At 43.3% G+C, this 24,228-nt stretch overlaps 1 protein-coding gene across 1 annotated transcript in view; it reads right to left on the bottom strand.

Annotated features, from left to right (window-relative positions):
* Positions 1-23,630, bottom strand: part of WAPL (WAPL cohesin release factor) — an 82,002-nt gene extending 58,372 nt beyond the window's left edge. The window contains exons 1-3 of the mRNA XM_049790642.1: positions 23,116-23,630; positions 8,546-9,577; positions 2,566-2,684 (exon numbers count right to left, since the gene is read on the bottom strand). Coding sequence (XP_049646599.1) covers positions 2,566-2,684; positions 8,546-9,577; positions 23,116-23,608 — 1,644 coding nt within the window. The 5' untranslated portion in view covers positions 23,609-23,630. The remainder of the gene's footprint in view (positions 1-2,565; positions 2,685-8,545; positions 9,578-23,115) is intronic.
* Positions 23,631-24,228: the final 598 nt, after the last annotated feature.

The raw sequence follows: 24,228 nt of genomic DNA on the forward strand, positions 1-24,228 counted from the left end.
AGAACAGACATTTAGAAGATAAATGACAAGACATTTAGAAGATAGATTTTTATCAATCAAGCAAAATGATAAAAATCAAGGAAAATGTTCAATGTCACTAGAATAAAGGACTGAAATTAAATGAGTAAGATTCCATTTCACAGGGCCGGCGAGATAGGATGGAGATAAGTTGTTTGCCTTGCATGCAGAAGGTCAGTGGTTCAAATCCCAGCATCCCATATGGTCCCCCAAGCCTGCCAGGAGTGATTTCTGAGCATAGTCAGGAGTAACCTCTGAGCACTGCTGGGTGTGACCCCAAAACAAAACAAAGCAAAACAAAAAATTCCATTGCACATCTACTAGGACAGTTTATTTTTTGTTTTGTTTTGTTTGTTTTTGGGTCACACCCGGCGGTGCTCAGGGGTTACTCCTGGCTGTCTGCTCAGAAATAGCTCCTGGCAGGCACGAGGGACCATATGGGACACCGGGATTCGAACCAACCACCTTTGGACCTGGATCGGCTGCTTGCAAGGCAAACTCCGCTGTGCTATCTCTCCGGGCCCAGGACAGTTTATTTTTTTTTTTTTTTTAACACCCTGTGACGCTCAGGGGTTACTCCTGGCTATGCTCAGAAGTTGCTCCTGGCTTCTTGGGGGACCATATGGGACGCCGGGGGATCGAACCCGGTCCATCCTAGGCTAGCGCAGGCAAGGCAGGCTCCTTACCTCCAGCGCCACCGCCCGGCCCCCAGGACAGTTTATTTTTAAAAGTTCAGAAAATAGGAGCCAGAGAGATAGCACAGCGGTAAGGCGTTTGCCTTGCATGCAGAAGGACGTTGGTTAGAATCCCGGCATCCCATATGGTCCCCCGTGCCTGCCAGGAGCTATTTCTGAGCAGACAGCCAGGAGTAACCCCTGAGCACTGCTGGGAGTGACCCTCCCCCCCCCCCCCAAAAAAAAATGTTCAGAGAATAACAAGAGCTGGTGAGAATGTGAAAAAGGTACTCTCGGTGCATTGCTGATAGAACAGAAACTAGTGTAGCCATTTCATTACATTCAAATGACTTTTAGCAGTTTCTCAGGGCCAGTGCTGGGAATTGAACCTAGAATTTCACACATGTAAAGCATCTTAAGTATTCTACCATGGAATCATATTCCTGACCCCACAGTATAGGAAAACTTAACAAAGACCTACCGTAAGTTCCAAAAATCACACTCCTACTATATATGCAAAAATTTTAAAAGGACTCAAACAAATATACAGGAAAACAAATGTCCCTATCTTATTCTTAATGAAAGTCAATATGCCCCCAACAAATTAATGGATAAATAAAATAATTTATATTCCCACAAATTATTTGGACAGGAAAAAAAAGCCAACTTTGTAAGTAAAATATCCAAAAGACAAATGTTATATGGTAAAGTTAGAATAGACAAACTTGGGGCTGGAGCAATAGCACAACAGTAAGACATTTTTGCCTTGCAAGTGGCCAAGACAGGACAGACCCTGGTTCGAATCCCAGAATCCCATATGGTCCCCCGAGCCTACCAGGAGCAACTTCTAAGCACAAAGTCAGGAGGAAACCCTGAGCAATGCCGGATGTGGCCCAAAAATCAAAAAAAAAAGAAAAAAAGAAAGAATAAACAAACTTATAGAGACTGACTATAGAATAGAATTTAATAAGGATTGTGGGACAAAGAGGAAAAAAAATTAACAGAAGTCTTGTTCCAGATAAAGGTTTGAGTTCAGATAATGGAAGTAACTTAAGTCACTAAATTCTATATTGCAAATACCATGTATGTTTTTACCACACTCAAGCTACTGGTTACAATGTTTTTAAAATGAAGAACAAGGGCCTATGTCTATGTAGTGTTAAGGCATTTACCTTGCACGTACCCAACCCTGGTTCGAATTCCAGCATCCCATGTGGTCCCAGTCCACCAGGAGTAATTCCAGAATGCAGAACCAGGTGTAACCCCTGAGCACTGCCTGGTGTAACTCAAAAACAACACAACAAAAGACAAATATAAGGACTGGAGAGAGAGTAGCAGCAAGTAGAGAGACTTGCCTTTGGCCAACCAGAATCTCAGTCTCTAGAACCCTGTCAGGGGTGATTCCTGAACGAAGAGCCAGGAGTAAGCCCTGAGCACTACTACAGGGTGTGGCCCAAGAACAAAATCAATGCAGCCATCTCTGGCTAATTCCTCACATTACATATGCATCCCCAGCACCACAAGGAGTGATCCCTGAATACTGAGTCAGGAAGGAAGATGTCCAGAGCAATGCTGGGTATGCCCCCTCTTCTCACCTTCTCAACAGAAAAGACCGATATCCTTTGAAAACAATTATTAATTGTTACTTGTTAGTAAGTTTTAAAAAAAAAGAGTTGTGGGCTTGGGACACAGCTTAAGTGTGGAACAAATCTATTCTAAGTGAGAGGCCTTGAGTTCAATGTCCAGTACTGCCAGGCCTGGCCCTGGCCTGAACTGGATGTAGCCTAGGGAGCTGAAATAAGGAGGGGTGGGGAGGAAAGAGTTGAGCCCTCCAGTAATAAATAAAATAAATCACCAACAGTGATTTACTTACCCGTTTGGGGCCACTAAAAATTTTTCTGGTATTTTCCTTCAATTTATCTCCTTGTTTATTTGTGGGCTTCTTCACACTTTCAGGCACACCAGGCAAGTCCTCTGTAAAATCCAAGTTTTCTGAAATGGCAATCAAAACTAGCTAGCTTTTTAATATTTCAAGTTACCTACCAAGCAACCTAAGATATTATGGGGAGAAAAGAATAAAAGTGCAATACAACTGCCAACTCTATCTATACTCTCCTATTCTCACCTTCTTTTCCCCATATTCAGAGAATTAAGGGAACAGAGAAATAAACAGTACAGGGATTAACAGGTTGTTTTCCTTGCATGTGGCTAAACTCCATTCAATGTGTAGTACCACTAGGAATAACCCCAAAGACACAGGCCCTGGCCACTATTCGTTGTGGATACACTCCCACCCTCCACCCAAAAAGAGAAAATCAAAAGTTGAGTTGCATAGGTTCCCTAGTTTATTTTGTCATATAAATGGCAAAGTAAATCATATTCAAAACTGACTTGTTCTTTAAGTTTATTTAACTGCTGATGTGCGGGTTTTGGGGGCTTGGAGAGAGAAGTTTTGGGGCCACACCTAGCAGTGCTCTGAGTTTATTTATTCCTGGCTCTGCACTCAGGGATCACTCCTGGTAGAGATCAAGGGAGCAAAAACTTTGTTGGCTGCATGCAAGGCAACCATATTCACTGTACTAACTCTCCAGTCCCCAGATATTACATATATGGATACTTACACAGATATGGTCTAATTTTAACACAGAATATCGATGTACAACTTTTTTTTTTTGGGGGGGGGGGGTTTGGGCCACACCCGGTAACACTCAGGGGTTACTCCTGGCTATGTGCTCAGAAGTTGCTCCTGGCTTGGGGGACCATATGGGACACCGGGGGATCGAACCGCGGTCCGTCCAAGGTTAGTGCAGGCAAGGCAGGCACCTTACCTTCATCGCCACCGCCGGCCCCATGTACAACATTTTTTAAGAATTGAAGTACACTCAACAATGCTGGCCCATTAAATTAACACAGGCCACTATAAAGGCACAAGAACATCCCATACAGCACATTAAAAGATAAAAAGCAAAGAACATAGCTTACCCTTGGCAAAAAGAAAAAATCATAAAAATGACCAAGAGTACAAGATACTTCAATTACTTACAAATTTTAACACAAAATCAAGAAATGAAATTCCCAAATGGCAACATTCCCTACCAAAACAAAACCAAGACAACTCTATTTCAGCTCTGTAAATGTTTGCTGTTTCAGACACTATGTTGACTCACATCCCAACTTATGTATTGATAATATACTTTCTAATTTTTAGAAATTAGAAAAAAAAATTCTAATTAGAAAAAATCAGAAATTAGAAAATTAGGGCCGGAGAGATAGCATGGAGGTAAGGCGTTTCAATTTCATGCAGAAGGTCATCGGTTCAAATCCCATATGGTCCCCCGTGCCTGCCAGGAGCAATTTCTGAGCATGGAGCCAGGAGTAACCCCTGAGCACTGCCGGGTATGACCCAAAAACCACAAAAAAAAAAAAAAAAAAAAAAAAAAAGAAATTAGAAAATTAGGGGCCGGAGAGATAGCACAGCAGTGTTTGCCTCGCAAGCAGCCGACCCAGGACCCAAGGTGGTTGGTTCAAATCCCGGCATCCCATATATCCCTCATACCTGCCAGGAGCTATTTCTGAGCAGATAGCCAGGAGTAACCCCTGAGAGGCACCGGGTGTGGCCCCCCCCAAAAAAATAAAAAAATAAAAAGAAATTAGAAAATTTTTGCCCTTAAGGGCAAAAGATGTAATTCAAAGGGCTAAAGCATAAGGAAGGAAGCATACAAGAAAGCCTGGGTTCAATCCCTGGCAGTGCAAATTGTCCCTTGAGGACTTAAAGAGATATGCCTGGAGCAAAGTAGGGAGTGACCCTGAGCACAGCACAGTGTGGGCAAAAATTAAAAAAAGTAACAAGTAGAAATAAAAAGCATGTATCAGCTTGAAGCTTTAAAAATGAATATATAGGGGCCAGAGCAGTGGTGCAAGCGCATCTGCCTTACACGCACCCCCAAGCCAGGAGCAATTTCTGAGGGCATAGTCAGGAGTAACCCCTGGGCATCACTGGGTGTGGCCCAAAAAATAAAACAATACAAAACAACAACAACAACAAAATATATAGGGACCAGAGCAATAGTACAGTGTGGTAAGGCCTTTGACTTGCATGTGGGCAACAAGACAGACCCAGGTTTGAATTCTGGCATCCAATAGGGTCCCCAAGCAAAAAAAAAAAAAAATCCAAATAAAAAAATAAAAATGAATATATAATCAAAATTTCTATGTTTTTATTGAGGGAACCACAACCTGGCAATGATGGGTGACCACCAGGAAACCGAACCCAGGGAGGCCTCACATACACACATTATCTATCTACCATTTGAGCCCCTTCTTTCCCAGTAACGATTCCACATTGATAATTTAAGTCATATGTTCCCAAGATTTATGGCATAAATCTTAGCCATAGATTTTTCAACTGTAGAATAGGTCATTGCTATCAAGGTTAGTTAGCCTAAGAGCTAAATATTACACAATGACAGGAAGAGCAAGTTTTAAGTAGTTACATAAAAAAGCAATAAAACTTGTCTACCTAGTCAGATCTCAAGGGATTAGCAAAGAAATCTATGAAGTTCAGTCCTCCAAAAGGGACTCAAGACATTAATTTTGAAAATATCCTTATATAATTTACATTAAGATCCCCTGAGGCTACCACTGTATTATTTTATTTTTTGAATTAATCTTAAGCAAAACAAAATTGTGAGTCAAAAGTAAAATGACAGGTAATCTCAAGTAAATTACAATCAGAAAAAATTCACCTGTAAGAATAAGTTCACTGTCGGGCCAGTGGCACAGTGGATAACGCGTCTGACTATGGATCAGAAGAATAAGTTTACCATATGGTACTTTGAAGTGGGGGGGACAACTTAACAAGGAAATTCAAATTCATACCAAAAAATCTGTAAACAGTTAAATAAAAATAGAGGCCCCTGGGGCTGGAGCAATGGCACAGCGGTAGGGCGTTTGCCTTACATGAGGCTGACCCAGAACAAACCCAGAATGAACCACGGTTCAATCCCCTAGCATCCCATATTGGATGTGCTGGACCAATTTCTGAACTCATAGCCAGGAGTAACCCCCTGAGCGTCACCAAGTATAGCCCAAAAATTTAAAAATAAGATAAAATAAAGCCCCTGTATCCCAGACAGGAGCTTTGATAAATTCTTCCTAGTTCAAAAAGCCAATACCTGGGGCCGGGCGGTGGCGCTAAAGGTAAGGTGCCTGCCTTGCCTGCGCTAGCCTTGAACGGACCGCGATTCGATCCCCCGGTGTCCCATATGGTCCCCCAAACCAGGAGCGACTTCTGAGCTCATAGCCAGGAGTAACCCCTGAGTGTTACCGGGTGTGGCCCAAAAACCAAAAAAAAAAAAAAAAAAAAAAAGCCAATATCTTCAAAGTCCAGGTCAATAATGGCTCCATATAGCAAAGCTATTTCATTAGTATGTCTCTCGTAGTGAGAATAACAACTCCTTGAGGAGCAGTTACTGGTCCTACTGCAGTGAGAAAAATTAAAATTTCACTATTAACAATGAATAAAGGGGTCAGAGAGATAATACAGGGGATAGGGAGTTTGGTTTGCCTTGCACACAGCCAACCCGGGTTCAATCCTCAGCATCCCCTATGGCAGCAAAGCATTGCCAGAAGTAACCTGAATCCCTGGATATGGCCCCCAAAAAAGACAAAAAAGAATGAATAAAGGCTTAACTAGGGTCCGGAGGGATAGCACAGCGGCGTTTGCCCTGCAAGCAGCCAATCCAGGACCAAAGGTGTTTGGTTCGAATCCCGGTGTCCCATATGGTCCCCCATGGTCCCCCGTGCCTGCCAGGAGCTATTTCTGAGCAGACAGCCAGGAGTAACCCCTGAGCACCATTGGGTGTGGCCCAAAAACCAAAAAAAAAAAAAAAAAGGCTTAACTAGCACTCTCAATTTTAGTATAATTAGTTTAAGAAAATAACTCATAGGACTAAATTTTAACCTTAACTTTAAATTTAAGAATTATGGGCCTGGGGCCTGGAGAGATAGCACAGCAGCGTTTGCCTTGCAAGCAGCGGATCTAGGACCAAAGGCGGTTGATTCGAATCCCGGTGCCGGTGTCCCATATGATCCCCCGTGCCTGCCAGGAGCTATTTCTGAGCAAACAGCCAGGAGTAAACCCTGAGCATCACTGGATGTGACCCAAAAACCAAAAAAAAAAAAAAAAGAATTATGGGCCTATGGGCTGGAGAGACAACACAGCGGTAGGGCATCTGCCTTGCACAGAGCCGGTCCAGGATGCATGGTGGTTCAAATCCCAGCATCCCACATGGTCCCTCGTGCCTGCCAGGAGTGATTTCTGAGCACAGAGCCAGGAGTAACTCCAGAGAAATGCCAGGTGTGACCCAAAAACAGGGGAAGGGAAAAAAAAAAGAATTATGAGCCCAGAGTGAGAGTATAGCAGGTAGGACACTTGCCTTGCACTGCCAACCTGGGTTCTACCCCAGCATGGTCCCTGGGCACTCTGCCAGGAGTGAATCCTAAATGCAGAGCCAGGAGAAACCACTGATAATTGCTGGGTACGAATCAAAATAATTTTTTTTTATTTTTAAAATTTAAAATTAACTTCAAAAAACAAAATGGGGGCAGAGAGATAGAACTACAGTGGGGCATTTGCCTTGCAAGCAGCCGATCCAGGACAGACAGTAGTTAAAATCCCGGCACCCCATATGGTCCCGAGTCTGCCAGGAATGATTTCTGAGGGCAGAGCCAGGAGTAACCCCCTGAGTGCCACTGGATGTGACCAAAAAAACAAATAATAAAATAAACAACATTCATTTCTTTTGTTTTATTTTATAAAGGAATAGGGGAAGTACACTTATGGTACCAGTATTCAGAGGATTCATACAGTGCTAGGGACTTAACTTGGGCTCCAGCATACAAAGCATGCACTCGTTTTGAGCTACATCCCTGGCCCTGAACCTAAGATTTCTTAAGATCTTTTTAACACTAGGGTCTGAGACAGAGTATAACTGGTAGGATGTGTGCCTTTGCATGGAGCAGACCTGGTTTGATCCATAGCACCATATATGGTCCCAGAGCCTTGCCAGGAGTAATCCCTGACCACAGACCAAGTCCAAGGGTGGGAGTGGGATACCACAACAAAACAACTCTATTAATTTTAATTTTTCAATTTTCTCTTATTATCAACATAGTTCTAAATGTCCAAAAACTTAGGGCCAGAGAGTACAGAGGGTAGGGAGCATACTCAGCACATGGCCAACCCAGTCGATTCCTGACATCTTACTCGTTATGGTACCAAGCACCACCAAGAGTCATCTTGAGCATAGAGCCAGGAGGTCAATGTGACCCAAAGCAAAAGAACAATGATGATGATAATGAGGATGATGATAATGATAACAAATGCCCCAAAATCTATCCTGTCACCCTAGCATTTGGGTTTTCAACTGGTATCTCTGTACACACACAGGTAACAGAATTAAAACAAATCCAGATGGTTCAACCTACACACTGGTTTTCCCTATAAAGTGGAACTAGATTACTACCATTTAAAATTACTGTACCTTTGAGGGCAGGGGAGATGTCTCAAAAAGTAAAGCACAAACTTTTCTCGTGCAAACCCCAAGTTTGATCCCTCACACCACATGGTTCTTCCCCATGTGATGTATGCATCACTGTGTGATTCCCCAAAGTGGGGAAGGAGGCTGGGGGAGGAAAAAGAGGGAATATACACACAGTGTCTTTAGAAAAGGTTCTGTATGGTTCTAAATAACTACTTCTAATAAAATTAAACAAGCTGAAAGAGGAAACTAAGAAACTGTCAGTTTATGCCTAAAAAAAAAAAAAAACACACACACATAAAAAAGTCTTACCTGCATTATTAGCACTAGATTGACTATCCTGGGAATTATCGTTGCTTTCTGGAGGCGGCTGCAAGGAGGGTGATGGAGTCGTTTTAGTTCTTTTTTTGCTTGACTTTCTTTCTACTTGACAATCATCTTCATCTTCATCTTCACTTTCACTGAGATCATCAAAGCCAAAATACTTAATTTTATAATTAGAACTCCCAGAGCCTCCTTCATCACCTCCTGTTTCATCATGATCTTCAAAACCAAAAAATTCAAGTTTAACATCCTTTTTGGACTTAGTATTACTGGGTCGAAATCTAGTAGTGGTCTTTGAAGTTGCAATATCTGCCTTCTTTCGTAGACGGCCAGCTTCTCCCAAATCTGCAGGAGTTGATGCAGTAAACTCATCCATGCTGCGTTCCATAGTATCCTGGATGGTAACATTGCAAACTGACAAGCAAGATGGATGTAAAACAGTGTAATCTCTAGTCCGTCCAACCGTCCCTCTAAAACTGGTCCCACAACTTGCACTGCCTTTTTTTGCCTGATTCAGGCCATCTTTACTTGATTCAATGTTTGTTTTGGCTAAGGCCTGACTGGTGCCATCCATTAGCTTATCAAAATTTGATGCTCCTTGTGAGGGTTTTGCTTTATTGGCCCTACAATACGTCCTACAGTTGCTTGGCCTAAGAACACTTTGCACAAGGTCTTCCTCGATGGCTTCCAACCGATTTTTTAAATCCTCCTCTTTCATCTCCAAAAGAGGATCACTATCCAATCTTAAAATAAAATCTTCTGATCTTACATCTTCAAAATCATTCTCCCATTCATACAAACCAGTTTTTATAGATTCCTTAACCGAAGATGTTTCTGATGGAGAATCTGACCTTTTTCCAAGTTGGGAATTCCAAGTATCATTTGTTTCCTTGATTTCATCAGCTTTGTACCCAGAAACCACTGTACTTGCCACACTGGATTTCTTAGTACTATCTTCAGCATTTTTATAAATATGGTGACTATTCTTTTCAGGTTCTTCACTAAAACTCTCCACTTTATCTGCACAAAAAAATAAGTTAAAGGATAAAAACATGAGTGAGAACAATGTGAAAATTAACATAAATCAGAGATAATACACAGTTAAGAAAGTTGGGTTTTTTTGTTTTGTTGTTTTGTTTTTTGGGCCACACCGGTGATGCTCAGGGGTTACTCCTGACTATGCACTCAGAAATCGCTCCTGGCTGGGGGACCATATGGGACACCAGGGATTGAACCCAGGTTCGTACTGGGCTTGCATGGGCAAGGCAAACAGACGCTTTACTGCTTGCGCCATGGCTCCGGTGCAAGGAAGTTGTTTTTGTACAAGGTCAATCCTGGTTCAAATCCCCGTAACTGTGTATAGCCAGCTACCCCCAGCAACACCAATCGTAACTCCTGATCAGAGCCAGGAATAGCCCATGGGTACCATCAAGTTGGCCCCAAAACAAACCAAAAAAAGCCCAGAAGCATATGTGGAAATAGTGCAGAATAATCTCTTTTCACTCTGAATAGTGATTTTATTTCATTTAGATATATACCCAGAAGTAGGCTAACTGGAAAATGTAATTTTGGGGCCGGAGAGATAGCATGAAGGTAAGGCGTTTGCCTTTCATGCAGGTCATTGGTTCAAATCCCGGCATCCCATATGGTCCCCCAAGCCTGCCAGGAGCGATTTCTGAGCCTGGAAGCCAGGAATAACCCGAGCACTGCCAGGTGTGAGCCAAAAACAAAAAAAAAGGTAATTTTAATTTTTAAGTAATCAAAATAATTTAAAATAACCACAATAATTTTAACCTTTTCAGTACTTGGCTCTCATCTTTAACTCTGACCTCTCCCAAAACATTAAATTCCTTAAAATTATCATCCTGGGGGCCGGAGAGATGCACAGCGACAAGGTATTTACCTTGCACGTGGCCAACCCAGGATGGACTCCGATTTGATTTCCCACAGCATCCCATAAGATCTCCCAAGCCTGCCAGGGGCTATTTCTGAGGGCAGAGTCAGGAGTAACCCCTGAGTGCCACCAGGTATGATCTAAAAACCAAAAAATAAAATATCACCCTGAATTCAGTAATTCCAGCAATGTTATAACCAACTGGATCAATTCAGAATGGCACTGATCAGCCAAATTTTCTCAGAAGTATTGAGTTTTTTCAAATGAAAATGCTTAAAATTTACTTAGTAAAGGGGCCACAGAGATGTTCAGTGGTTAGTACATGTAAATCATATGTCAAAAGTTTGAACCCTGGTACCACATTGAGCTCAAGCAACATAGGCATGGTCCAGGAGAAATCTAATGAATCAGTTTGGCTCTAATGAAATCTGGAGATGATCACCCACTGATCACCTACACATTGAACTGTCTGATCTGGATGGGTGAATGAACATCACTAGAAGTGATCTCTAAAACTACTGAGCATTGGTTGGGAGACACCTTCAAAATATACCTGGTAGTATGCAGGTATCACTCCTGGCAGGCTCAAGAAACTAGTAAGGGACAAACCCAGGTTAGCTACATGCAAGGGAGGTCATTTAAAATATAAAACTAGGGGCTGAAGAGATAGCACAGTGGTAGGGCGTTTGCCTTGCATGCGGCTGATCCTAGGACGGACCTATGCATCTCATATGGTCCCCTGAGCCAGGAGCGATTTCTGAGGGCATAGCCAGGAATAACCCTTGAGCATCGCCGGGTGTGGCCCAAAAACAAAATATATATATAAAACTACATTCAATAATACATTCAATCATCAATACAGCAGTGAACAGTGCTGTATGTATGAAAAGAACACTTTGGATATCTTTCTTCAAATCTCCCTTGAATAATTCAAATTACCATATATTCTGGTATGTAAGACAACTCCCTATTTTTCCTGTTAAAACATAGGAATGGGCTATATTTGCCATATAAGACTACCTCTCAACGCACACTAAATGTAAATTTAAAAATGTAAGAGAAAGGGGCCGGGAAGGTGGCGCTAGAGGTAAGGTGTCTGCCTTACAAGCGCTAGCCTTGGACGGACCACGGTTCGATCCCCCGGTGTCCCATATGGTCTCCCCAAGCCAGGAGCAATTTCTGAGCTCATAGCCAGGAGTAACCCCTGAGCGTCAAACGGGTGTGGCCCAAAAACCAAAAAAAAAAAAAAAAAAAAAAAATGTAAGAGAAAAAGAAAAGAACCCTCAAAGGTTAACAGTTTATGTTTAATAAAGCTAGGTTCTGGAGTGCAAATAATCACTTTACACGTCATTGTAGTGAAAGACTGTGATATGATCTACATTGAGAGCAGGGAGAGGGGGCTCCTCCAAGAACAGCTGGCTGGGGTGCAGTGATTAATAGGACAGCTAGAGGGAGACAGAGTGCCTCCTGTGTCCCATAAAAGCTAAACAGAGGACTGAGCACCCAGATCACTTGTCCTTGAAGCTGGCTGGAGTAAGTTTCAGCACAAACACCCCCCCCCCCCGACTTTTAAGAATTTTATCATGGGTTAAAAAGTCATCTAATACACCGAAAAATATGGTATACAACCTCTCCAAATTGTTTTCATCTTTACAATGAGAATAAAACCTCTACACAACTGTTACTAAAAACAAACTGAAAGGGCCTGAAAGATAGTACTTAGGATAGGGTGTTTGCTTTGTAAGCAAATGATCTAGGTTCAATGCCTAGCATTCCATATGGACAACCACGCCCACCAGGAGTGATCCCTGACTAAAATAAAGAACCAGGTGAGCCCCAAAACCTAAATAAATATCTTTATTCATCATGAGTACTTGGCCCTGCGAGATGACGATCTCATCTTCTGACAAATATTATCCCTTTAAGTTACACAAATATTTAATATAACTTAAAAAAAAAAAACAGAAAAAAATACACTGCTATAAAACCAGTCAAGCAAATTAAGAGCCTATGCTGTAGTTATCTTAGTATCTGGCAAGCTATGTAGACTGAATCCCCGCTGGCTAGCAAAGAAGTGTGCCAAATGGAAATAAAAGTCTTTGCACATGGGCCGGAGAGATACATTGGTAAGGCATTTGCCTTGCATGCAGGAGGTCATCAGTTCGAATTCCAGCGTCCCATATGGTCCCCATGCCTGCCAGGAGCAATTTCTGAGCCTGGGGCCAGAAATAACCGGAGCACTGCCGGGTATGACCCAAAAAGCACACAAAAAAAAGTCTTTGCACATTTTTGAGTCCAGATTATAACCTGTAGCAGAAGCATGAAGATAAAAATGAAGTATCTTCATATAAGAGGCTGGAGAAGTCTTTTTTTTTTTTTAATCCATAATGCACACAGTCCTAGAACTCCACATTCTAAAGAGTACTCTCGAAACAAGACATCTTTATGCCCTGTTAACAATGACACAAAAGAGGGGGGAGGGGTGTTCTGTGACAAAAGTCCTAGGTTAATTGGAAGAAGGGTGGGGATGATGGACACAACTGAAATAAAAAAAAACATCGGTTTTATAGCAATAGTAACTACATTTGCAGATAAGAATTTCTGAGGGGCTGGAGAGAAAGCATGCCTTGCATGCAGAAGGATGGAGGTTTGAATCCCAGCATCCCATATGGTCCCCCAAGCCTGCCAAGAGTAATATCGGAACATAGAGCCAGAAGTAACCCCTGAGCGCTGCTGGGCATGACCCAAAAACCAAAAAAATAAATAAAACTTAAATATTAGATGGTAAGAGTGAGTATAGAGAAGGCCCCTTGCCTTACACATAGCCAATCAAGAATTGATTCCCTAGTACCTGATACAGTTCCTCAAACTCCACCAGGAGTGATCCCTGAGCAGTCAAAAATAAGCTCGAGCTGGGCCAGCCAGAGAGAGTACAGCAGTAAGACGTTTGCCTTGCACACAGCACCATCCTGGATGGTCCAGGACAAACAGAGGTTCGAATTCTGGCACCCCATATGGTCCCCTATGCCTGCCAGGAGCAATTTCTGAGCGCAGAGCCAGGAGTAACCCCTGAGCACCACTGGGTGTGACCCAAAAACAAACAAAAAAAGTCTGAGCATTTCTAGATGTGTCCTCCCTCTCTAACACACACACTAGACATTAAGAGTCTTAAAAGATGGCTCAAAGAGCTAGAGTATAATTTGCATACAGGAGTCCCAGCTATATACACCCTTACACACCCTCCAGACCAGGAGAGAGGGTAGATTAAAGTTTAAAATAAACTTAAACAAATGAGATATAATGCTATAGTAAAAAATATGATCTGAGGGACCGGAGAGAGCACAGCAGTAGGACATTTGCCTTGCACATGGCTGACCCAGGACAGACCTGGGGTTCAATCCCTGTATCCTAAATGGTTCCTGAGTCTGCCAGGAGTGATATTTTTGTTTTGTTTTGTTTTGTTTTTTCGGGCCACACACGTTTGATGCTCAGGGGTTACTCCTGGCTAAATGCTCAGAAATCACCCCTGGCTTGGGGGGACCATATGGGACGCTGGGGGATCGAACCGCAGTCTGTCCTATGCTAGCGCTTGCAAGGCAGACACCTTACCTCTAGCGCCACCTTGCTGGCCCCGCCAGGAGTGATTTGTAAGGCAGGAATAACTCCTAAGTGCCATAGTTGTGTCCCCTCCCCGCAAAAAAAAAAATATGAGGACTGGAGAGATATTACCGGGCATTTGTACTTTATCCTTGGCATCCCATATGGTTCCCTTCACTCCACTAGGAGTTATTCCCTGAACACAAAACCAGGAATAAACCTTGTGCATAGACAGCTTAGGTGTGACCCAAAAACCTCCCGGCCCCCTAAAAGATTAAAAAAATAAAAGAAAGGTTTTCTAAATGAGTAAAGGCAAACATCTTGATAAGTATAATTTAAGAATCTAGTCACAAGAAAATGTTCACATTTTTAGAATGGAGAGATGATGTATAGAAGTAGTCCCAGAACTGTATTCAACTTTTTATAAACCTAAGAATTTGGGCCAGAGCAACAGTACAATGAGAAAGGCACTTGCCTTGCACATGGCCAACCTGGGTTCAATCCCTGTCACTCTAGGAATGTGCCAAGCACCACCAAGAGTAATCCCTGAGGAACTAACTCATTAAAAAATCCTGAACATCAATGGGTAAAGACCCCAAAATAAAGGAGGGTAGAATAATACAGTAGGTAGGATTGCTTGCCATGCCAACCCAGGTTCAACCCACTGAGTTCCACCAGGAGTAGTCCCTCAGCACAGAGGCAGGAGTAAATCCAGAGCACTGCCAGGTGTGCCTTCTCCCCACCAAAAATAAAAATAAAATAAAAAAGCCCTTAAAAAAAAAAAAAGATAAAAGAACAGCAAAATTGGACATCTTACATTTTAGGGTTGAGTAGACAATTAAAAGCACTCTTAAGTTCCCTCTTTATCATAAGAGAGCTACCAGGAATACGACAGCTCCTCAACTCCCAAGGCAAAGGGGGGGGGGGGGAGTTATTCCATGCCCTTACCACTAAGTATCTTGGACAGGAACCAAGAGGGACAAGACGGTGTTGAACATGTATTTCTTAAGTTTAATATTTATCTTTACAGAACCTTTATAATGGAAGTTAGAGTACCTATTAAGGCATCCACACGAATGAACCCTACAACTTTGCTACTTTTGAGTAAAAAGCTAGTATCACTTTTTTTGTTTTGTTTTGTTTTTGGGTCACACCCGGCAGCGCTCAGGGGTTACTCCTGGCTCTGTGTTCAGAAATCACTCCTGGCAGGCTGAGAGGACCACATGGGATGCTGGGATTTGGACCATCGACCTTCTGCATGAAAGGCAATGCCTTACCTCCATGCTATCTCTCTGGCCCCTAGTATCACTTTCTACAGAAAATTGTTTCTAGGAAGCCAGAGTGGTGGCGCAAAGCATAAGGCAGGCCTGGCCTTTTGAGGCCCTCCGTACAACATTTTGTGGCCCTGCCCTAGAGAAATCTTTTTGTTTTGTTTTGTTTTAGTTGTTTGGGTCATGCCCTCAATGTTCAAGGCTTACTACTGACTTTGCACTGCGGCCCCCAGGTAAATTGAGTTTGAGACCCCTGGCGTAAGGTGTCTGCCTTGAGAACAGACCGCAATTTCGTCTCCCAAAGCCTGAGAATATAAAACACAAAAGCTGCTCAACATGATAAAAATAAATGTGATGAAGAGATAGTGTAGCTATAAAGCATTTGCCTTGTATGCTGCCTACCTGAGAAGGACCAAGTTTGAGATTCAATTCCCAGCATCTCGTATGCTTCCCCAGCCTGCCAAGGGCAATCTCTCAGTGTAGAAGCCAGGAGTGACCGAGTGCTGCTGGATGTGACCCAAAAAAAATCAACCAACCAACCAAATCAATCAATCTAGTTTAAAAAAAAAAAAGTGGGGCCAGAGAGATAGCATGGAGGCAGGGCGTTTGCCTTTCATGCAAAAGGATGGTGGTTTGAATCCCAGCATCCCATATGGTCCCTGAGCCTGCCAGGAGCAATTTCTGAGCAGAGAGCCAGGAGTAACCCCATAGCACAGCTGGGTGTGACCCAACCCCCCCCCCAAAAAAAAGTGGCAGTCTTCATGTTTGCACAGGGCCAGCTCCACTGACTCACTCACTTTCTCTCAAATGAGATATAAACCAAGCCATGAAATATCATAGGTACCCTGACTACATAGCAGAAAGCTGGCAATCTCAGGAGGCAAGGCAAAGCCACACATGCTGTATCTATCACCCAGAATCACCAGAATCACTCACTACCCTCTGATTCGATTCTCTTCAGGGACATCAATATAACTAAACTTCAGGTATGCTGTATTTGGGCTGTTATCATTAGACTTTTTGGAGGGAATATGGGCACCCTCCCCCCCCCACATCCTCCTTCCTCCAGGAGGCTCAGCAGCTGAGAACTGTGGTATCAAAAACCACGGTATGGGGCTGGAGAGATAGGGTGGAGGTAGGGCATTTGCATTGCATGCAGGACGACGGTGGTTCAAATCCCGGCATCCCATATGGTCCCCCAAGCCTGCCAGAAATGATTTCTGAGCATAGAGCCAAGAGTAACCCATGAGCGCTGCCAGGTGTGACCACCCCCCCCCCCAAAATCATGGTATCAGTAATAGTGCTTTGAATAGCTGGACAACTTCATCTGTTTGATGCTGTCATCCTTTTAGGAACACAATAATTTAAAAAGAAACACACCCAGCAGCGCTCAGGGGTTACTCCTGGCTATCTGTTCAGAAATAGCTCCTGGCAGGCACGGGGGACCATATGGGACACGGGAATTCAAACCAACCACGTTAGGTCCTGGATCGGCTGCTTGCAAGGCAAACACCGCTGTGCTATCTCTCCGGCCCCAACAGTAAGATCTTACTAAATTTTCCACCATTGCATTAATGACTTCATTGGAGATACAGTAATTTTCACAAATGTGCTTGCTGTTGAATCAAATAATTAATGATGGTGCTGGATGGCATGGATGGAGGCCTTTGTGCTTAGGCCCCAGCCACGTGGCTTCATTCCCCATTCAGCCGGCGGGTCCCAGGCCCAGGTGGGACCCAGGTGAATGGCGTAATGAAGACTCACTCACAGGCAAGCATCAGGAAGCATTAACTTTATTCATGCCCTATTCACCACATGTGTGTGGCCTATCTCATAACCTTTTAAGCATTCAGCCATTCTAGGCTACCCTGCGTCTTAACCCTTTCAGCCATCTTCCCTCTGGCCTCCATCCTGGTCCAAGACCAGAAACAGAGACCCCAAAGCCAGCAAGCTCAGCAGGGCCGAAAGGACCCGAATTCCCTCGGTCCAAGGCTTATCTAACTTTTCCAAGATCCCTCCCAGGAATGGGTGGGGCCTTACAGGTAAGGTAACACCTAATATCCGGTTCCCAAGACCACTCCCAGAAATGGGTGGGTCTTAGGTATCTACACCCAAATCCAGGGTTTCAGCTAGGTACACCAACACTTGCCACTGTACTTTTTTCTTTTAAAAAAATCTTTTGGGGTGGCACAATTGTAAGGTGTTTGCCTTGAACAGGCTGACCCAGAACGGACCCCTGCATCCCATATGGTCCCTCCCAGCCAGGAGCTATGTGTTTTTGGGCCACAATAGGTGGTGCTCAGAAATAGTTCCTGGCAGGCACGGGGGACCATATGGGATGTCGGGATTTGAACCAACCACCTTAGGCCCTGTGGATAGGCTGCTTGTAAGGCAAACGCCCTATCTCTCCGGCCCCTACCAGGAGCGATTTCTGAACACATAGCCAGGAGTAATCCTGAGCCAGGTGTGGCCCAAAAACAAATAAAAAAAGTAGAATATATGTATGTAAATAATCATTAAACATTTAGGGGCCAGAGCAGTGGCCAAGCAGTAGGGCATCAGCTTTACACAAACTAACTAGGACAGACCTCGGTTCAATCCCCCAGTGTCCCATAGGGTCCCCCAAGCCAGGAGCAATTTCTGAGCACATAGCCAGGAGTAACCCCTTAGCGTCAACAAGTATGGCCCAAAAACAAAACAAACAAACAAATCTTTTGGGGCCAAAGAGACAGAAGAGTGGGTAGGGCTTTTGCCTTGCACATGGCTAACCCAAGTTTGAACCCTAGCATCCCATATGATCCCCTGAGCCTGCCAGGAGCTATTTCTGAGAGCAGATCCATCAGAATGCCAACAGATGTGGTCCAAAAACCAAAACTAAAACCAAACAAAATAACTTGCTTCTCTTCCTTTTTCTTTTTCACTGTTTTTTCTATTCCTTTAGTAACTTTGTTCTCATTTACCTGGAAACAGTGTATTATAGTCAACTATATCAACTATGAGATGATTTTTTTAAATTAAAGTAAAAAAAAAAAATTGGGGGGGGGGGGTCACACATGGCAGCACTCAGGTTACTCCTAGCTTTGTGCTCAGGAATCGCTCCTGGCAGGCACGAGCACCACCGTTTGTCCTGGGCCTGCTGCATGCAAAGCAAATGCCCTACCGCTGTGCTGGCCCCAAGTGAAAAAAAATCTTAATTAAAAAAAGCATCATGGAGCCAGAGAGATAGCATGGAAGTAGGGTGTTTGCCTTGCATGCAGAAGGACAGTGGTTTGAATCCCACCTTCCCATATGGCAGGGATCTCAAACTCAATTTACCTGGGGGCCGCAGGAAGCAAAGTCGGGGTGATCCTTGAGTGCAAAGTCAGTAGTAATCCTTGAACATTGGGGGGGTGTGACCCAAACAACTAAAACAAAACAAAACGAAAAGAGATTTCTCTAGAGCAGGGTCACAAAATGTTATACGGAGGGCCGTTTGCTGCCCAGAGGCTGGGAGTTTGAGACCCTGCCATATGGTCTCTTGAGCTTGCCAGACACGATTTCAGAGTGCAGAGCCAGGAGTAACCCCTGACCACTGCCAGGTGTGCCCTCCCCCACAAAAACAAAACAAAACAATAAAAACATGGGGCCGGTCTAAATAATAACAAGCAGTAAGGCATTTACCTTGCACGCAGCTGAACTGAGATGGACCCAGATTCCATCAACCACATCCCTTATGGTCCCCCAAGCCTGCCAGGAGCAACTTCGAGCACAGAGCCAGGAGTAACCCCTGAGCACTACCAGGTGTGGCCCAAAACCCAAAAATAAATATTTAAATAAAAGGCATCACATTTAAATTCACAATCTAGATAAATTTTAGAAGATCAATATTGGCAGTGCTCAGGGCCACAACAAGTGATGATTGGGCTCATCATATGTGCTGTCAGGATTTGAACTAATGCTGTACTGACATTCCTAGTAAGGCAAGCCTTAAACTCTCTGTATTATACTCTTTAACCTTACACAAATTATTCTGTCATAATTTTAATTGCTCAATCTTCATCTATAAAATGAAAACTGAGTTAAAATCATGTAGGCTCAACAGTTCTGTAATAATGATGTATCTGCTAGAATTTCTAAGTCTTTTTTTTTTTTTTTTGAGGGCCACACCTGGCGGTGCTCAGGCTACTTCCAGAATCGCCAGGGATTAAATTTAAGTCATCTGCAAATGCTACAGAGCCTTTCACCTATCTCTCCAACCCTTGATGCTGTTTTTTAAATGAAAATTTAACCTAACCTTAAAATATGAACATGCCTTAGGAGAAATGTGGGCAAAGCATTAAGGACAGCCAAATCAGAATTTACCAGAAGGATTAAGGGAATGACAATAACAGCTGGCTCATCCTCTCAGCCAAAAAGTGAAAAAAGTAAAATTATTCAGTCAGTTTAATAAAGCTATACAAGACAAAATTGTATCAAATTGTTATCAGGCACCTCACATTATGTCTCCAAAGGACGAATTTCTCTTAAGAATGTAGTAGTGGGGCCTGAGAAATAGTGCACAGTGATATAGCACAGCAGTAAGGCATTTATTTGCCTTGCACACAGCCGATCCAGGACTGACAGGACTGATGATCTGGGACTGACTGTGGTTCGAATCCTGACATCCCATATGGTACCCAGAGCTTGCCATGAAATGATTTCTGAGAGCAGAGCCAGGAAAACCCCTGAATGCTGCTGAGTGTGACCCAAAAACCAAAATAAATAAATAAATAAATAAATAAATAATGTGGTATTAAGAAAATTTTGCTGCCTCTTAAAATGAGATCAAGGGCAAGGGAGAGCTCAAGATAGCCCAGATATGCTGAGCCAGAAAACTAGTAGAAGACTTAAGAAGCCCAACACCTCACCTTCCTGCCAAATATAATATGCCTAGCATGAATAAACACCAAGTTCATTCCCCACTATCACACACAAGCCCTTCCTCCAGCAAAACCAAACTACCAAGCTAGCACCATGAACCGAACCAAACAAGCATCACCAGAGAGGCCTCCATGTCCTCACTACTCTTTCCCCACTGCTGGGAAAAGTCCATATGAAAAAATAAAAACATTTTGTGACCCTGTCCTAGAGCAATGGCACAGGCCATAAGGCGTGTGCCTTGCACGCGCTAGCCTATAATGGACTGCGGTTTGATCCACCAGTGTCCCATATGATCCCGAGCCAGAAGCAATTTCTGAGGGCATGGCCAGGAGTAACCCCTGAGAGTCTGTCAGGGGTCACGGATGTGGGGGGGAGGGGCACGAGAAAACAGGAAGCAGTAGAGATAATAAAGCAAACAGAAGTATTTGCCTTGCATGTGGCAGACCTGGGTTTGATCTCTGGCACCACATTATATGGTCCCCACCAGGATATTTCTGAGCCAGAAGTAAATTTGAACACCATGGAAAATGCCCCTGATCCCCCAAAAAAAGAAATGGGAGAAACCCCAAAGAGCTGAAATAGACATACTACATGTGAGTCCAAATTTCAACCCCTGACACTACATGGTCTCCCAAATACCACAAAAAGCAATCCCCAAGAACTGAGCCAGTAGTACACACTTCTGAATACACCAAGTGTTTGCCCAACCCAAGAAAATGAAATCTATGTCATTTTTCATACCCCTAAACTATGCAAAAAATCAAGAACTACAGCATTACCCTGATTCTACTACTACTAAGGCACTTGTGTCACCCAGCAACCTCCAATTATAGCGCTACAGATTAACTGCACTTTTATCATTTACAAGTCTCAAATGCTTTGTAAAAATTAAGTATGATTGGGCCCGGAGAGATAGCACAGCGGCCGATCCAGGACCAAAGGTGGTTGGTTCGAATCCCGGTGTCCCATATGGTCCCCCGTGCCTGCCAGGAGCTATTTCTGAGCAGACAGCCAGGAGTAACCCCTGAGCATCGCCGGGTGTGGCCCAAAAACAACAACAACAAAAAAAATTAAGTATGATAAATATGGTTAAATATATTGATTTAGGAACAATACTAAATAACAGATTTACAAACTCAAGGTATTTTAATTACAGCTGGGTTTGAAGCTAGGCAGAAGGTTCAAAGGGTTTAATCCCTGGCACTGCATAGTTCCCTGACATGACAGATGTGCTTCCACCAAATCATGTAAAATTTTTAGAACAGGGCCCGGAGAGATAGCACAGTGGCGTTTGCCTTGCAAGCAGCTGATCCAGAACCAAAGGTGGTTGGTTCGAATCCCGGTGTCCCATATGGTCCCCCGTGCCTGCCAGGAGCTGTTTCTGAGCAGACAGCCAGGAGTAACCCCTGAGCACCGCCGGGTGTGGCCCCCCCCAAAAAAAATTTTTTTAGAACAGCAGTTGGTTTTATAAGCTAAAATATTTTTTGAGGGGTGGGATCAGACCCTACTCAGTGGCACTCAGGCATTATTACTCCTGGCTCTGTGCTCAAAAATCAATCCTGGCAGATTCAGGGGAACTACATGAGATGTCAGGGACGGAACCCTAGTTGGTTGTGTGCAAGGCAAAGTCCCTAACTACTTTGCTATTGCTCATTCCCCAATATAGGCTAAAATCTTTTAACACCAGTTGTTACTTGCACCAGACTCCAAGCTAATCCCAAGTTGATATCAAGTTTAACTCTTCACTATTTCCCCCTCAGTATTCTCTAACTTCTAGTTTGGGGGAAAATTCTAACATTTTTTTTCATCTTCACAGTAAGTTTTCATTATCAGTAATGCCACTGTAACAGAAGATATTGTGTAATCCTAACACAAAAAAAGCTATTTCCTGAGGCTGGCTGGAGTACAGAGGATAGGTGCTTGACTCCTTTCTACCCCATATGAACCCCCCCCCTCACTCTCTCTCTCTCTCTCTCTCTCTCTCACACACACACACACACACACACACACACATAAACCCTCAACAATGCTGAGTGAAGCCTAAAAACAAAAATTTTTTTCATTTTAAAAGATGTTTTCTTTTTTCTTTTCTTTTTTTTTTTTTGGTTTTGGGTCACACACGGCAGTGCTCAGGGGTTCCTCTGGCTCTATGCTCAGAAAATCGCCCCTGGCAGGCACGGGGGGGGGGGGGGGGGGGCGGGGGCGGGGGGGACCTTATGAGATGCTGGTTTTGGGGGGGGGGGCTACACCCAGCCGTGCTCAAGGGTTACTCCTGGCTGTCTGCTCAGAAATAGCTCCTGGCAGGCACGGGGGACCATATGGGACACGGGGATTTGAACCAACCACCTTTGGTCCTGGATCGGCTGCTTGCAAGGCGAACACAGCTGTACTATCTCTCCGGGCCCTGAAAGGCAAATGCCTTACCTCCATGCTATCTCACCGGCAAAAGATGTTTTTCTATTGGAGAACTTAAGCTTTATCAAAGACTAAGTCCCAAAAACTACTGTGATAGTCTGGAAGGATTAATTTCTGAGTTATGAAAGTAAAATTTCAGTCCCCAAATGTCTTCAATTTCTTGCATCTTTTATAAAATTATCTCCAGTCCTCTTTCATCAGAAATTTAGCATACCCAAGAAGGGGATGACGGAGAGGGCGTTTTGCCTTGCATGTGGCCAGCCCAGGACTGGCAGTGGTTGATTCCTGGTTTCCCATATGGTCGGTCCCCCAAGCCTGCTAGGAGTGATTTCTGAGCACAGAGCCAGAAGAGTAACTGAGTACCCTCAGATGTGCCCCTCCCCCACCAAAGCAGAGAATACTCAAGAATACATTTTAGAGTATGTCTCGATTGCTGAAATAAAAACTCGATTGACTCAGAATAAAATAAATTAAAAACTTACCAAAAATCACCAAATTAGCACAGCTATCTTTGCTTGCATCATCTTCTAAGATAAGGTTTGTGCTCTTTTCTTTCCGAAGCAAAGTATCATCCACAATTATGCATTTATCAACTATGAGGTCTTCACCCACATGACTAATTTTGCTATTAGTTTCAAGTACAGAAGTGACATCTTCCAGCTGAGCAGCTTCATTAGATTCTGAATAGGAGGAACCCTTACCCTGGGCTAAATTCTTTGAAGAAACTGGGAGAGATTCATCATCACTATCAAATCCAAAAGGATCTCCAGTATTCTCTTCTTCCACCTTGGGTTTTTTCGGGATTTCCTGGATGTCAGGTTTGAAATTGGGCCTCTTCTGCCCTAATTTCGCCATAAACGTGGTCTCTCCCCATTTTGTACTAAGGGTGGTCCGTTTGTTGGAAAATACTTCATCAAATTTTGAACTGCCATTTCCTCCTTTCCTACTGTATGTTTTCCCAAATCTGGATGTCATTTTGACACCTGTTTCATATTCTCTGTGGGAAACAAAAAAGAAAATACATAATGACCAAGTATTTAACAGGTATTTATGCTGAATATAAAAATAAAAGACCAAGGAATTCTCCCCATATGGTGTTTCAACTTCCAAAATACAAATCTCTAAAAATAGTTAAATAAATACTGGGGTGGGTAGACACAGAAAAAGGCTCATTTATTTTACTATGTCAACTTTTCTAAACAATAGTACATTTTTCAGATACTAGCCACATAGTAACAAACATAATCACTAGCCAACTTATAATTCAGCATCCACAAAACCAATTTATAATGGAACATAATTCCTTTTTTTGTTTGTTTTTTTGCTTTTAGGGCCACACCCAGTGACTATGGGGGAGGTGTTAACTCCTGGCTATGGGCTCAGAAATTGATCCTGGCTTGGGGGACCATATGGGATGGAGGGAGACCGAGGTCTGCCCTAGGTTAGCCTCTAGGTTGTTAGAGCGTGCAAGGCAAACGCCCACCGCTCGCACCACCATTCCGGCCCAGGAACATAATTCCTTAATTAAAAATAAATCTACTTACTATTCTCATAAGCATTACCTTAACCTTTTGTTCTTTAAAAAAAAATTGCAT

Source organism: Suncus etruscus, chromosome 17, assembly GCF_024139225.1.
Source record: "Suncus etruscus isolate mSunEtr1 chromosome 17, mSunEtr1.pri.cur, whole genome shotgun sequence".
Classification (NCBI taxonomy): Eukaryota; Metazoa; Chordata; class Mammalia; order Eulipotyphla; family Soricidae; genus Suncus; species Suncus etruscus.